Source organism: Rhipicephalus microplus, chromosome 4 (genome assembly GCF_043290135.1).
Source record: "Rhipicephalus microplus isolate Deutch F79 chromosome 4, USDA_Rmic, whole genome shotgun sequence".
Classification (NCBI taxonomy): domain Eukaryota; kingdom Metazoa; phylum Arthropoda; class Arachnida; order Ixodida; family Ixodidae; genus Rhipicephalus; species Rhipicephalus microplus.
In genome coordinates this window covers 144,206,566-144,219,768 of record NC_134703.1, presented here as the reverse complement: position 1 = coordinate 144,219,768, position 13,203 = coordinate 144,206,566, and the positions used below count along the sequence as shown (strand labels likewise).

Genomic DNA, 13,203 nt, shown 5'->3' with positions numbered 1-13,203 from the left:
GCCGGGCCCATCCAGTGTTTGCAATCGATACAGTGCTTCTGCTGACCACGTTGTTCATCCTGATGGCAAGGTTGTCTATTCGCATCGTCTGATCCATGTTGGGCATGTTATAAAGGTGTAGCTGTTGCGTCGTTACAGCGTGTTCGCCGAAGACCGAAAGGCACTTGCTGCCTCCAAAAGTTCCAAGACCGTCTTCTGGTTCTCGTTTGTAGTGCGGCGCAGTTGATCAGTGGACCGCTGTTTCCAGCGATTTATATAATGGCTGGAAGCTACAAAGTTTCCCAACTGCATGTAGTTGCCAAGTTTGATGACCTCTTCAGAAGGAATCCAATTGCTGGCGGGACTTCTTGCACTTCTTTCACGCTAAAATACAGTAGACCACGAGAGCGCGTGCCAAGCTGCCTGTCAGTGCCACCTGGCACTGCGTTATCTACCATCGATCGCAGTGCTCGGTAAAAAATTGGTCTTCTTGTTATTCAATGGCATTTAAATTTTTATAGCTATGTAGCACATTATTAGATCGCAGTTTTTGTGCAAAGCGCTCATCTGCAGTATGACTATTACACTGCTGTTTTCATGGCAGGACCAAAGCTATCACGAAGCGCCTCTAACGGCCTTCCATTTTGTGGCATCGGAGACTAACGTCATCATCACCAGCAAGAAGCGCGGCTTGCCGGTCTCGCAATGCTCGAGCTGTGTGGAAGCTCGGGTTCGTCAAAGCTCTGCATGACCTGGAATAAACGGCGTGCCACCTATGTTTTGTTGAGTGAGTGTGTGTGTTGTAACAGTGGCAACGAGGACAACGAGGACTTCATCCAGTCCTGGACCTGAAGAGCCTTAGCGTGGGACGGCCACCAGTGTATGAGCGAACGTGGTCAACGTTCCGAGTTCTCTTTGACGCCTACTTCAAAGCGCAAGACATCACGAACATGATGAAGCAACGAGCAGTGTTAGTGGCCTCGCTACTGGACAGCGCGATTCAAGTGGTCCAGGGACGTTGCCATCTAAAGCAAATCAATGCACTCAACTACGACAATGCCGTTAATCACCTCGAGGAGTACTACGCCCAGAAAGTCAACGAAGTAGCGGAAAGTTATGTTTTCTTTAATCGATCACAACTGAATTTATTGCTGAAATAAGGTGGCTGGCAGAAAAATGAAATTTCGTATCGTCGCTTGACCGCATGCTACGAGACCGAATCGTGTGTGGAGTTTTAGATGACGATGTGAGACGACATTTGCTAACTTCCAGTAACCTGATGCTAGCGGAAGCAGAGGATTTCATTATTGCAGCTCAGACCGCGACCGCGAATGCTAAAAGCATGCAATATACGGATCAGAGTAGCATCCAATTCGTGCGTCAGAATAGGCCACGAAAAGGGCAATCGAAGGCCCAAGGCATGACACCTTGCCATAGGTGTGGCAGTGAAGCTAACTTGAACGAGCAGTGCTATCACATCCGTATGGTCTGCCGCCGATGCGGTAAACGAGAACACGTCGCTTGAATGTGCCGAGAACAAACCTAGCGAAAGCCCTGTGGCATTTACGTCCTGTGGGCAGCAGCTGACGATAGCTCGTAAGATGAGAAGAAGCTCTATCCTATAGTGGCTCATAAAACGAGTACTGGTCGCATGGTTGAGCCAATTTTCAAGGAAATCACTTGGGATGGTGTGCCACTTACCATGTTGATCGATACGGGCTAACCTGTTAGCATTATTTCAATGAGCCTGTTTAAGCAGAATCAAAGCAGATGGCCACCTCCAAGCAGTACCACTCTCAAATTGTCATGTTTTTTGGAAGAACTTCCAGTGGTTGGAAAGGTGCAGATGAAAGCGACCTGTGAGGGGCACGAAGTACAGGGCACCCTGGTTATTGTCGATAAACTTGGACCAGTGTTATGGAGAAGTAATACCATCAAGGCGTTTAACAATTGTGGAGTGGCCATGTTGAGGCCAAATGTCATCGCGAATCTCAACACGCGCAATGAAAACCGCACGAGCCAGGAACTTGACACTTTGCTCAAGCAGTTCGAAGATGTGTTTGCGCTAGGTTTAGGACTTTATAAAGGTTCACCTGTGATAAACCTCATCTTGAAGGAAAATGCCATGCCCCGCTTTTTCAAAGCAAGTACAGTGCCATATGCTTTGACAACCAAGGTGTCTGACGCTTTGGATGGATTGGTTGCCGACGGTGTGATATCACCTGTTATGGCTGCAGAATGGGCCACTCCAATGGTTCCAGTTGTTAAGACTGTTGGGTTCATTCGAATGTGTGGAGATTTTCACCTGACAGCGAACACGGCCACAGTGACTGAACAGTACTCACTGCCCCGTGTGGATGACATCTTCGCACGACTGATTGTTGGTGAAGTATTTAGTACACTGGATTTGACTCAAGCGTATAACCAGCTGCCCGTGGACGATGAGGCCAAGAAGCTGACAGTCATAAACACTCACAATGGTCCATTCTGCTTCAATAGGCTTCCTTTTGGGATTAGCTCAGCTCCGGCCATCTTCCAGAGGCATATGCATTCCTCATTAAAAGATCTGGATTTACAAGCCTAACTGGATGACATCATAGTGGCTGAGAAGCGCAATGACACTTCATTGTTAAAGCAAGTCTTGCTGCGCTTACCGGACTATTGTCTCCGGCTAAACAACAAGAAATGCAAATTCTGAAAAAAAGAAGTCACCTTCCTTGGACATCGAGTGGATGCTAGTGGGCTCAGATCGAAGGGCGACAACATTGAAGCAGTTTTTCAAGCACCGGTCCCGAAGTTAGCGAGCGAACTGAAATCCTTCTTGGGCTTAATCAACTATTACACCAAATTTTTACCGAGCCTTTCCACAGTCCTAGCGCCATTACACAATCTGCTAATTAAAGGAGCTATGTGGAAATGGCGGCAGTTACATAAGGAAGCAGTTCGAAAGGTTAAGCAGGCTATACAAAGGTCAAACTTTTTGACACCCTTTGACCCTTACAAACCTTTGAAATTGGATTGCGACGCTTTATCTCTAGGAGTGGGAGCAATACTTTCCCATCGCACCAATGGCACAGACTATCCGAATAATTTTTGCTCCAGAACTTTGTCCAAAGCGAAACAAAACTACTCCCAGCTAGAAAAGGAAGCATTGGCCCTGGGATTCGGCGAGATGCAATTTAAGGACAATTATATGGCAATCAGGTTGATTAAGTGACTGACCATAAACCACTGACAGGTTTGTTTAACCCAGGAGAAGCCATTCCTCCCATGGTTGCAGCAAGAATTCAGTGGTGGGCTCTTCTCTTGGACAATTATAATTACACATTGCAGTATCGCACGATAACCGAAACCTCAAAAGTTGATGCCTTAAGTCGCCTGCCATTACCGAACACACTAAACAATACCAGCACAGAAAATCCGCCAGAGTACCGTATTTACTCGATTGTACTGCGCCCTCGATTGTAACAGCATACAGCAACATAGCGAAGCCATCTACCAGCAGTAACTCACCAGCAGAGATCATATTTAAGTGCACTCTATGGGCCATCAGACATTTGAAAACAAAAGGCAGCATGCGTTACAAGCCTAATTCATGAACTCTTGGGTGAAGGAAACCCGACTGTTTTCTGATTCAGCTGTGCTTGAAGACAGAGGCATCTTTGACAACAAAGGTTGTGTTAAAACAAGTAGTGAAAGCCATTTTGTTTTTTATGGTGCTAGCCATGTCGTCAAGAAGGCACTTAACAGATTCACGTGCCCCACATGTGCGTCTGCCTTAGGCCTTTCACCTCTTTAGCAGAACCAATTGAGAACACCCAAATGATGAGTAAATTAGACCTTCAGGGTGCTTACTGTAGCACTCTAAACACTTGATTGCAATGTTGAAGAATGTGTTTAATTACTGTGTTCTTCAGCGGAAGTTAACTGCATGTTGAATGAATACAATCATTTTTAGAGTTTTTGACTTCCAAAGAATTAGCTGTGGCAAACATGGTCAGGATTCCCAAGAGATTAACTAGGCTTCACTTATTCACCAAAGCCATCAACAAAGAGAAGTCTACTCAACGCGAGAAGCAAAAGCTTCTCAAATTGAGATGCTGGCACTGACCTCTGAACTGCAGTGGCGCACTACTGAATTCAATAAGGGTGTCACTTTTAGGCCCCTTTCCATTCATTTTGCTGTATTGTGATTGTGCATCTGGATTTGATCAGTCACGTGTTCATTTCTAATCTCAGGGCCAAATTTCAATTGATTGTATTAAGCGATACTGTTTCCCGCTTACATTTTTTTTTCTTGGAAGCTTAAAATAGCTTTTAAACAAGGAGAGCCGTGAGAATGTTAAAAATAAGAGTCAATAATACGCCTTCTAATGCATTATAAAAGTCGCTCTACCACTCAAATAGGGGGATGCAAAAACGCTTGTAAACGTGCAAATAAATTTCTCAATGACTCATACAGAAAATGCACTGTGGACTACCACTTGTAAGTAAGCGAAAAAACACATTCTCGGCAACAGGGCCAGAGCCCCAGCTGGGCGCCACGATAGCATAAGATTTCAACAGCGACGACTCATTCGCAAACCTAGTCAAACACTTCTAATTTCTCCAGCAGGACTACGATCAAGCAAGCATGTAGCTTTGCGAGTATTCACATAGGTTCCCAACAACACTGGGCTGGTGGTGTTTGATTCGATGCCTTGCTATGGTGATGAGACTGGCAAAGGCAAGTAAAGAGCACAAGCAAATGTTTGCAAAGTAAAATGTTTGTGTAATATTGCCCCCCCCCCTTAATGGAAGAAAACCCCTAGTAAACTCGAGAGTCACCTTGCATGTACTGTGGTAGAATGCCCAAGTGTTGTGCCTGCAAGACGCTCATTTGAGGTTGCATGGCCTCCAGCAAGCTATGGTCGTGCGGGGAGCCCTGCTTGTCAGGATGGAGTTGCTGAGCCGGCTGTTGCTGCAGCTGCAAACGTTGCTGTGCCTGCAACTGCTGCCGCTGCTGCTGCTCCTGCAGCATTGGTGGATTTCCCAGCACTCCGTTAAAAGCCTGTAAAAGTGTTTCTAGTATGAACATGTGCTGAAGAGTTAACAATACATTGTTTGATTGTTATCACTGTTGGAGCAACTACTGCATACAGTAGCAGATGGGTTCCACCTTTTTTCCACAATTTTGCTTGGGTTCAGCCTTTCCAGGAAAGTGCGCAATATTTGTTCAATTTTCTATTCACGCTTATAAAACCTTATTTGGTCATCCTATAAAGAGCTCACAGATAGTGCCGTGTGACGAAGCCACAGAACACCTATCGCCATCTGGTGGCTCCCACAAAAAGCGCCATATGCAAGACGTGACAATTATGGCATTTTCTGACGTGAATCAATTTATTTTTTTCATTTTTTGCAAAGTCTTGTCGGCAAAGTTGATGGGAGTGATCTTCACACATGTCCTTAGCCAAGTATATACAGTATACTGTAGGATGAAAGCCTCCCTTAGTAGCCTCTGTTTTGCTTTAACGTTCACAAGAGGAAACGACTCATTTCTTGTGTCCATGATGCACTGTGAAAGGGCAAGTTGCATTGAGCACCGTAGAGGCGTTGGACCAACTTCCACAGCTCAATTATCATCACAAATACCAGCAGATCACCACTAGGTAAGAATGTAGGAGAGTTTATTTAAGAGGGCAAACTGTAGGAACTTTTATTTTATTAGTGAGGTCGCGATTGCTGGCGCGCGTGATATCTTGATAAGGATCAGTTCACCTTCAATGCGAAGAGACTGTGTGAAAAGAACACTTCTTCCTGAAACAACTCTATTCGCTTACCCCAACATCTTGATTGGGTTCTGTGGTATCGGATCTAAAAGAGTTGGCTGCCAACCTTACTTTGTATAACATTACAATTTGTTGCTATCACACTCATTGAATTGTACTTAACACGACGTCTTGTTGTTGCCAGAGCTAATCAGCTAATTGCTAAGGCTTTGGTCTAATGGACTCCCAGTGCAGCGCAAGACAAACGCTTGACGTGTGGACCTACGAAGTTCCGACATATTCATCGCGATGTCGGAGAGTTTCAATCAGCACCTAATCTGACATCCCCTCAGTAGTGAACACATGACTGTCCGCACAAAAAAAAAGTAAAGATGAACATCATTAGGGGCCACATCATGCACATGTCGTGGAAGCATGGTTGCGCATATGGTGTTGAAAATGAAGAGCGAACGGCATGATACCGCAGAAAACTATTCGGTAAAGCGTCCTTCATACGCAGTGTAGCACTGCTAATGCAAAAGTAATTTTCGTTTTTTGTTGTTTTTCGTTCGGAAAGAGAAAGAGAACACCTCGGCGCACGCGCTCACGATGAAAAGAATGGCAGCAACGCTAGCTCGTGGGGCGCAGGTCCGCCTGCCTGACTCACGCACACCCGTGTGCACTAATGTGCGCTCGCTCTTGCCTGGGAGTCCGCAAAAGCACGAGTGCACCGTATGCGTCGCCTCCGCTTCGTCGTCGGCAGGGCAAACGCGGGAAGATGCATGCTCGTGCCAGAATGACAAAGTCTGGGGCGAAATTTCTATATTGTTCGTGGCTAAAATTTGTTATATCAAGGTTGTCTCTCGCCATTACTGTGCTACATAGAGGTCGCAAATACATGTGCTTCTATGGAGTAACAACGGTGAATTAAAGAAATTTGTTATATCGAGGAATTCGTTATGTTGAGGTTGCTTATAAGCAGGTTTAACTGTATCGCTAATGTGAGAGTGCACTGAAAGTCATCTGCCTCAGAACAGAATACCACCCTCACTGCACAACCATCAGAACGTTAAACACGACTGCTCCCCAAGATGGCCTGGAATCAAATTCAATGGTCACATTAAGAACGAAGTGGCAGGATGACCAAAGCTGTGGCTTTCATATTCATCAGGCAAATGCAGCTGTTTTGATGCAGGAGGCAATTACTTAGTTTTTTTTTGTGCTTTCAATATTTCAGCATTCAGGTTATAAGAACATTTTTTCCCTGTCCAAAAAAAACCAAATTAACTAGCTTTTTGTGTACAACGCTAATATGCAGGCGACACATCTGTTAATCTATTGTGAAAAAAAAAAAAGGTTACACGAATTTCGTAGCCAAACCTTACTAACAAATAAAGTACAATTGATACTACTGCGTTCAACACAAGTGCCAGGTCATTACTTAGTCACGTTTCAGCTCTGTCTTGGGTAATCATTATCATCATTAATATTTCAGCGAGTCATGCATTCATTTTCTCTGTGGTTCCATAATGAACATAACAGTGTTCTAATGTGCAACACGATATGCTAAGTCTGGATGAAATTTTACCATATCAGCACATCATAAGAGGCTTTCGTTTTATTAAGCTCGTCTTTTTTTGTTATGTGTCATAGTGTCCAGGTAACGAATGTTTGGCCTTGCACGTCTGCAAGGAGAACAAAGGAAACACATTGTCACCTATTTTGCAAGTACGCCCATTTCTCGCACATTCCGAAAAAGGCTTTCATTATTTGCCTACTTCATCAGAGCGACAAAGAAGAGACAGAAAATGAACAGGAGGTTGCAAATAAGAAGACGCCACATGCCTTTGACATCAGACTGTGATTGGCCGCCCGGTTTTCAATTGGTCTTCCCTGCAAAGAGGGACACACAAAACGAAGACAGTCACGAATGCACTCCTGCCCTTTATTGCAGTGGCAGTCTCTTTCTCTCACACACACACACACACACACACACACACACACACACACAAACAAGCAGATCAACACACACACACAAAAATGATGTGATCTTTACACTTGAGAAGATGGGGATCGGTAAAACCTTTCCGTCCTCATTTTCTACCGAGTGAATGGAGGTCCTCTTATTGAACTACTTGTCCTGTGCACAGCACTTCATATCTGCTCTGCCACAATAGAGCTATTAAACAGTTCTTTATGACATTGCTATAAGTTTGCATGAATTCCTTCCATAGAATTTTACAGAGTATATTCAGATTCCACATAAATTCTATTAAATTTTTCCAACATAAAGACACCATACTAAACTACTGGAATGCATAAAAAGGATTTAAATAGTGGCGGTTTATGGTCTAGCCAATGTGAGACTGCTGTGCAATATTACAAGGTCCCAATCCCAAACGAGGAACTGGAATTGTGGGTAGATTGAAGACCCCCCGCCCATTCGGCAGTCGTGTGTATTTTCGGAGCTGACTGTATTGCGAGAGAATAATGGCACACATCAAATGTTGACACTAATTTCCAAGTGTCGGTATGGATAGAGAGGCTTTAGGCATATAGTGAAAAAACAAAACTGAAGCAGTAATGAAAGCAGCAGAAAATGTGCTGACAACAAAGTGAAAAGAAGAAAGCCTGCTGTCGAAGAACAAGAAACAAAGAACAGAAGCAAAGGAATTTTTGGTCATACAGTGCAGCCATGAAGTGCCATTCAAGGACACTTGTGTGACAGTCAACTATGCTTGCATTCGCAACAAGAGTACACGACCCATCGCAAGTTGAACCTTTTGAATGTTGAAAAAGCTGAACCTTTTGAATGTGTGATGGTTCCTGTTTTAACGGCTTTATTTTCATAGGCGTATCAGGCAAAAATGTAAGTGTACTTACTTGGGAACTCCGAACGCAGGTTTTTGCGTTCATTGGCATAGAGAACGGGTGCGAAGGTGGCCCAAGGGACGGGGGCATCATCGCTCTCCTGCTCGTGAATGTTGTTATATCCTTCCGGGAACGGCAGTTCTGCATCGGGATTTGTCCGCGGACTCGGGGGTGGCTCAGACTGCAGGGGACTGCATGCATACCGAAACAGCAATCTCAGTAACACATGGATTTCAATCAGTTCAAGCACTTACAACAGCCGAAAAATAAAGCTCCCACACAGAAGACATAGAGCCCACATAGAATGTAAAATTTAATCACCTGTTAATTCATTTTGTGTAGTCACCAATTCATCTTGGCTTTAACTCTTTTGTTACCACGCCTATCTAAATTGCTCCCCAGTAATCGGCGCTTCAAATTGTCGATTTAAGTATGTCCACAATGTTTTTCATGCAAAAAGCACTTTGTAATAGTTAGTTCTCCTAATCAGTTTGAATTTGCTCATTTTCGCAAGACAAGAGATTTTTTTTACAGAACTTTACGTGAAATATTGTACGTGTGTTGCTGGAGAAATTCGCTGGGCTTAAAAAAGTCGAGAGAAGTGCGCACCACTCGTGGTAATGCTACAGTAACATCTAAACTCGGTGATTAAAAGAACCCTCCCAAGTCGAATATTAAGCAAAGGAGTCAGCTTCACAATCTTACCGTGCTGAGCGATAATAGTTGTTTGAAATACATGCAAGCTATTCGCCACAGAGCTGGTGCTTCGAGTTGGAGAAGATATACTCTACAAAAAATTATTTCCAAACTACAACCGCATGTGTGAAGTGTGCAGGTGACCTTTTGAATCACTTTGCAGCAGCTTTAGTTTCGCTTGTATCATTTTATCAGACACAGAGGCACATACCGTGACACTAGTCACTCCTATGGCATCGTCGTACCAACATGAATTCTCGAAGCTATCTTGTGACCACAGTTAAATTGGCTGATGACAAATTTTGAGTTAGAGAATGATAGCAGCTCAGCTTAATGCTCTCAGGGCGACGATATCATATGTCAGTCAGACATTCGCAGCCACCCAGAGTTGCTTTTTTGTTTACAGCCTGAAAATGTCTCCTCTGCTGCACGTGCGTACCTGCTGACCTTTGTGCTCAATCTTAAGAGTTACTTTGCTCACGTGCGAGGTCCACACGTCACAGAAGAGCAATATGCTAGCGCCGAGAGCAGAGCTTCAAGACGGCTGATGGAGCACATCTCGGCCCCGCCTTACGGAGTCGCGCAAGACATTTAAGGATTGAAAAGAACTTTTTTTCAACAATATCTGCAAAAATACAAATAAATGTGCTAGGACACATACATTGAAACATCAACCTTTCTAGCTCGCAGAAACAGGTGACACTACATGAACTAGGGCAGTTCTTTGGGCATCTGATTTATTGAAGGATTGTTCACGTCACGGGTATCCATTTACGATAGAACCACTGCAGGCCTCCTATTGTAACAAAAACAAAAATTTATTGATAAATGCGCACGAGTGCACCTATGTCTGATGATGAACCAAGCAATGCTTTACCGCATGGCACGAACAAAGGAGCAGCACCCATGTTCACAATTGCTTTGTCTATGTTATCATGAACATTGTGTAGACAATCTATTATTTAATACGGAATTCCTGAGCCATTTATTTTCAAAACGTATATACTGAAATATACTTGTTTGAAATGTGTTTACATATATAGTGTTTTTTTATTGCACTGTTTACCAGCTGGCAACCAAAAATTACACACCTTTTTTGTTTTTTCAAATTCATTCCAAATAACTTTTGTTGCTTTAAGACCAATATCTCTTTTAAAGAGCTTTAGATTGCGCATAAATTGATATGCTGCACTGTGTGCTGAAGTGTTTTTGAAGCACGCAGTAACCTTATTGCCGAGACATGCGGAAAATAGCCATTTCATCGCGGTAACGAAAGAGCTAAAACCACTTCTCAACACGCATCGACTGCACAGGAATCCAGAGACTATTACCTAAACAAGAATTGGCTACAAGTTTTGCTTAAGGGATTTGTCAATGAAGCTTACAAGGTCCAGATCTTGCTCCTGTTTTCAGGCTTAAGAACCTTTCTTGGTCGACATACAGCTGAGGATATCTCTTTGTTCGTGCCATTCCTGAAGACAGGCCTCAGGCAAGCGATAACGTGACGCAGCATTTGGCACACCAAATGCCTGTGGCTTAACTATGTTCAAAATGAAAGCATTGCATTCCCTGATCGCTCTTTATTACAATGAGATATGACACATATCTGCACTAATGCACAAATCAAACCTATGTGAGTTTGCAACGAAACACGCCCTATAGCTATTCTGTGATGGCAACCACATTCCGTCTGACATCTGTGGTCCGATCGTACACTGGTCCAGCGACCACTATAGCCCAGCGTACGATTGGGAGTTGGTCGTCCGGTCGTGCGCTGCGCAGAGCAGCCTCCCATCGCTCCTGTCACTCAGCTCCCGCAAAGGGGGGATTTGGCTTGTTTGAACAAGTTCTATATGCACCAGCCCATAAATCACTGTCCCAGACTGAGCAAATCGTTTGGCGGCGACTCCAAACAGGCACCTTGATTTCCCCCTTCATACATTCTAAAATTCACCCGCATGACAACTTACCTCACTGTCGCTTCTGATCAGAGGGAAACGCAACATGCGTCATGCCATCCCTTTGGCCAGCCGTGATTATTCGCCGGGTGAGTTGCGAACGCGAAGTTAAAACAGGGCGAAATCAGCAGACGTCGGAGAGCCAGCAAACTTTTGAGTATGGATTAGTATGGGTGAGTGCTATGAGCGACTTCAATGCTTGGGATAAGGTCGCCACCAGACAGTGCGTTAGAAGTTGACAAAAGTTCACTACCCTTATGTAAACGCGCCGAATGGGACGGATGCATAGAAACGTCGGGTTGAAGAAAGTAATCGCAGATGTTACGGTCATGATGCATTACTACATTTTAACGCTGTGAAAGCACAGCAGTAGACATGACAGGTGTGCTTTTCAAAGCACGCAATGTATGTGGATTTGGCGCAGTGGATAGCGTGCCCGGCATCTGTTGCCCCGCACCCAGGGGTCAAGGATTTGAATTTCATAGACAGAACTTCTCGTCTACCTCCTCCTCGGATTCTACAACAACATCCATTTGATATGCAACAGTGAGAAAAATGAGAAGTGGGGTTAGCATGCAGCAGTTGGCATACGACCGCTTTGTGTTGGCAAATGGCACAGATTGCAGCTGAGGTTTTGCAAATGCCACAAATGCACACACAGTGAAGGTAACATTGTCATTGGCAGCCTGATTATGTACAGTTCAGCACGAAGACCTCTTGGAACAATTGCCAGTTTAGCCTATCTTGTGCGAGCTAACTACATTTGATCCCCGCAAGGTTCCCAATTTTACAAGTCTATCCAACTCTCAGGCTTTCATAACTGCATTTTCAATTTCTTGGCACCTATTCTACTACTCTTAATGAGCACCCGTTGTTTGCTTTATGCATTCTGTGGCCAGCCCAGGTCCGTTTCTCTCTGTACGGCCCCTCTCTATTCCCTGATCTAGTCTGCCATCCTCTGATGTTGTAATATTGCTTCCATCGTATTCTTTTCCTCTATTGCACATCGCATCGTCCTCAACTTCTCACTAGTTGCTTCGTTATTTGCCATCTTTAAGCACCACATCTTAAAACTTCAACCAACAGCTTGCGGCTGCTCACTCGAAAGCACACCTTGGCTGCCGTCCTTTGTAGAGAGCCCACTCTGGAATCCCAACGAGCTCATCAACAGGGAAGACTGCTGTGCAGTAGAGGAGCTGCCTTGTGGAGCTGCGAGTTGGCCCCCCGAAGGCTGGTGTGGCCATTCATCTAGCTGCCCCTGGGACTGATCGATGGTAGGAACCTCGGTCGAGCGCCAACCAGGCGCCAGGAAGAATGCCTCCTTCATGTGGAACTGGCCAGTAAACATCGTCTGCTGGCACACGGGTGGCTCTGTAATGAAAGTGCAACCGGTTGATTCCCAAGCTCAAACATAATGATAAACAAGCCCTGAGCACACTTTCACCAAAAAAAAAATACAGGAACTGGTGAACAAGAAAAAGGCTCATAATATTCATTTGTGACTGCCAGCGCAATACACACGCACCCACTCATCAATCAGTACCAACTCAACCAGTTGTCAGTACTGCCGACAGTACTCTTTTCCGACTGACAACAGGCTCCCTTCCAAACCGAATTTCTATGTTAAAGCTTCGCGACATCACAGAACACAACGACAAAAAAGATAAGAAGAAAGACAAAGCATCCTAGAACTGTTTTGCTTTGTTTTTCTCCTTCTTTTGCACTGTTGTATTACCAACTCGTCCATACGATTGCTCCCCCGTATTTCCGTCTTTAAGCACACAAACAAGCCTTGCAGATAGTTGAAAAAAGAACACTAGTTTTGCACACCACTTGGTCTATAAACAGAAAAGAGAAAAATTAAGGTGCAGGAATCCTTGGAACGATGTCCTCGGAAGATAAGTCAAGAGGTAAAATGTAGGAGACCGAGGCAAAACGACTGATGGGAA

At 44.4% G+C, this 13,203-nt stretch overlaps 2 protein-coding genes across 6 annotated transcripts in view; one reads left to right on the top strand and one right to left on the bottom strand.

Moving 5' to 3' along the window:
• Positions 1-13,203, top strand: part of LOC142814639 (disintegrin and metalloproteinase domain-containing protein 10-like) — a 260,313-nt gene that overhangs the window by 12,682 nt on the left and 234,428 nt on the right. The gene's annotated exons all lie outside the window — the stretch shown is intronic.
• Positions 1-13,203, bottom strand: part of LOC142814638 (uncharacterized) — a 199,052-nt gene that overhangs the window by 41,744 nt on the left and 144,105 nt on the right. For 3 of the 5 annotated variants that reach the window (XM_075893705.1, XM_075893707.1, XM_075893706.1), the window contains exons 6-9: positions 12,356-12,625; positions 8,613-8,791; positions 7,575-7,622; positions 4,807-5,029 (exon numbers count right to left, since the gene is read on the bottom strand). In XM_075893705.1, coding sequence (XP_075749820.1) covers positions 4,807-5,029; positions 7,575-7,622; positions 8,613-8,791; positions 12,356-12,625 — 720 coding nt within the window. The remainder of the gene's footprint in view (positions 1-4,806; positions 5,030-7,574; positions 7,623-8,612; positions 8,792-12,355; positions 12,626-13,203) is intronic. The other 2 variants (XM_075893708.1, XM_075893709.1) reach the window with 2 other exon arrangements.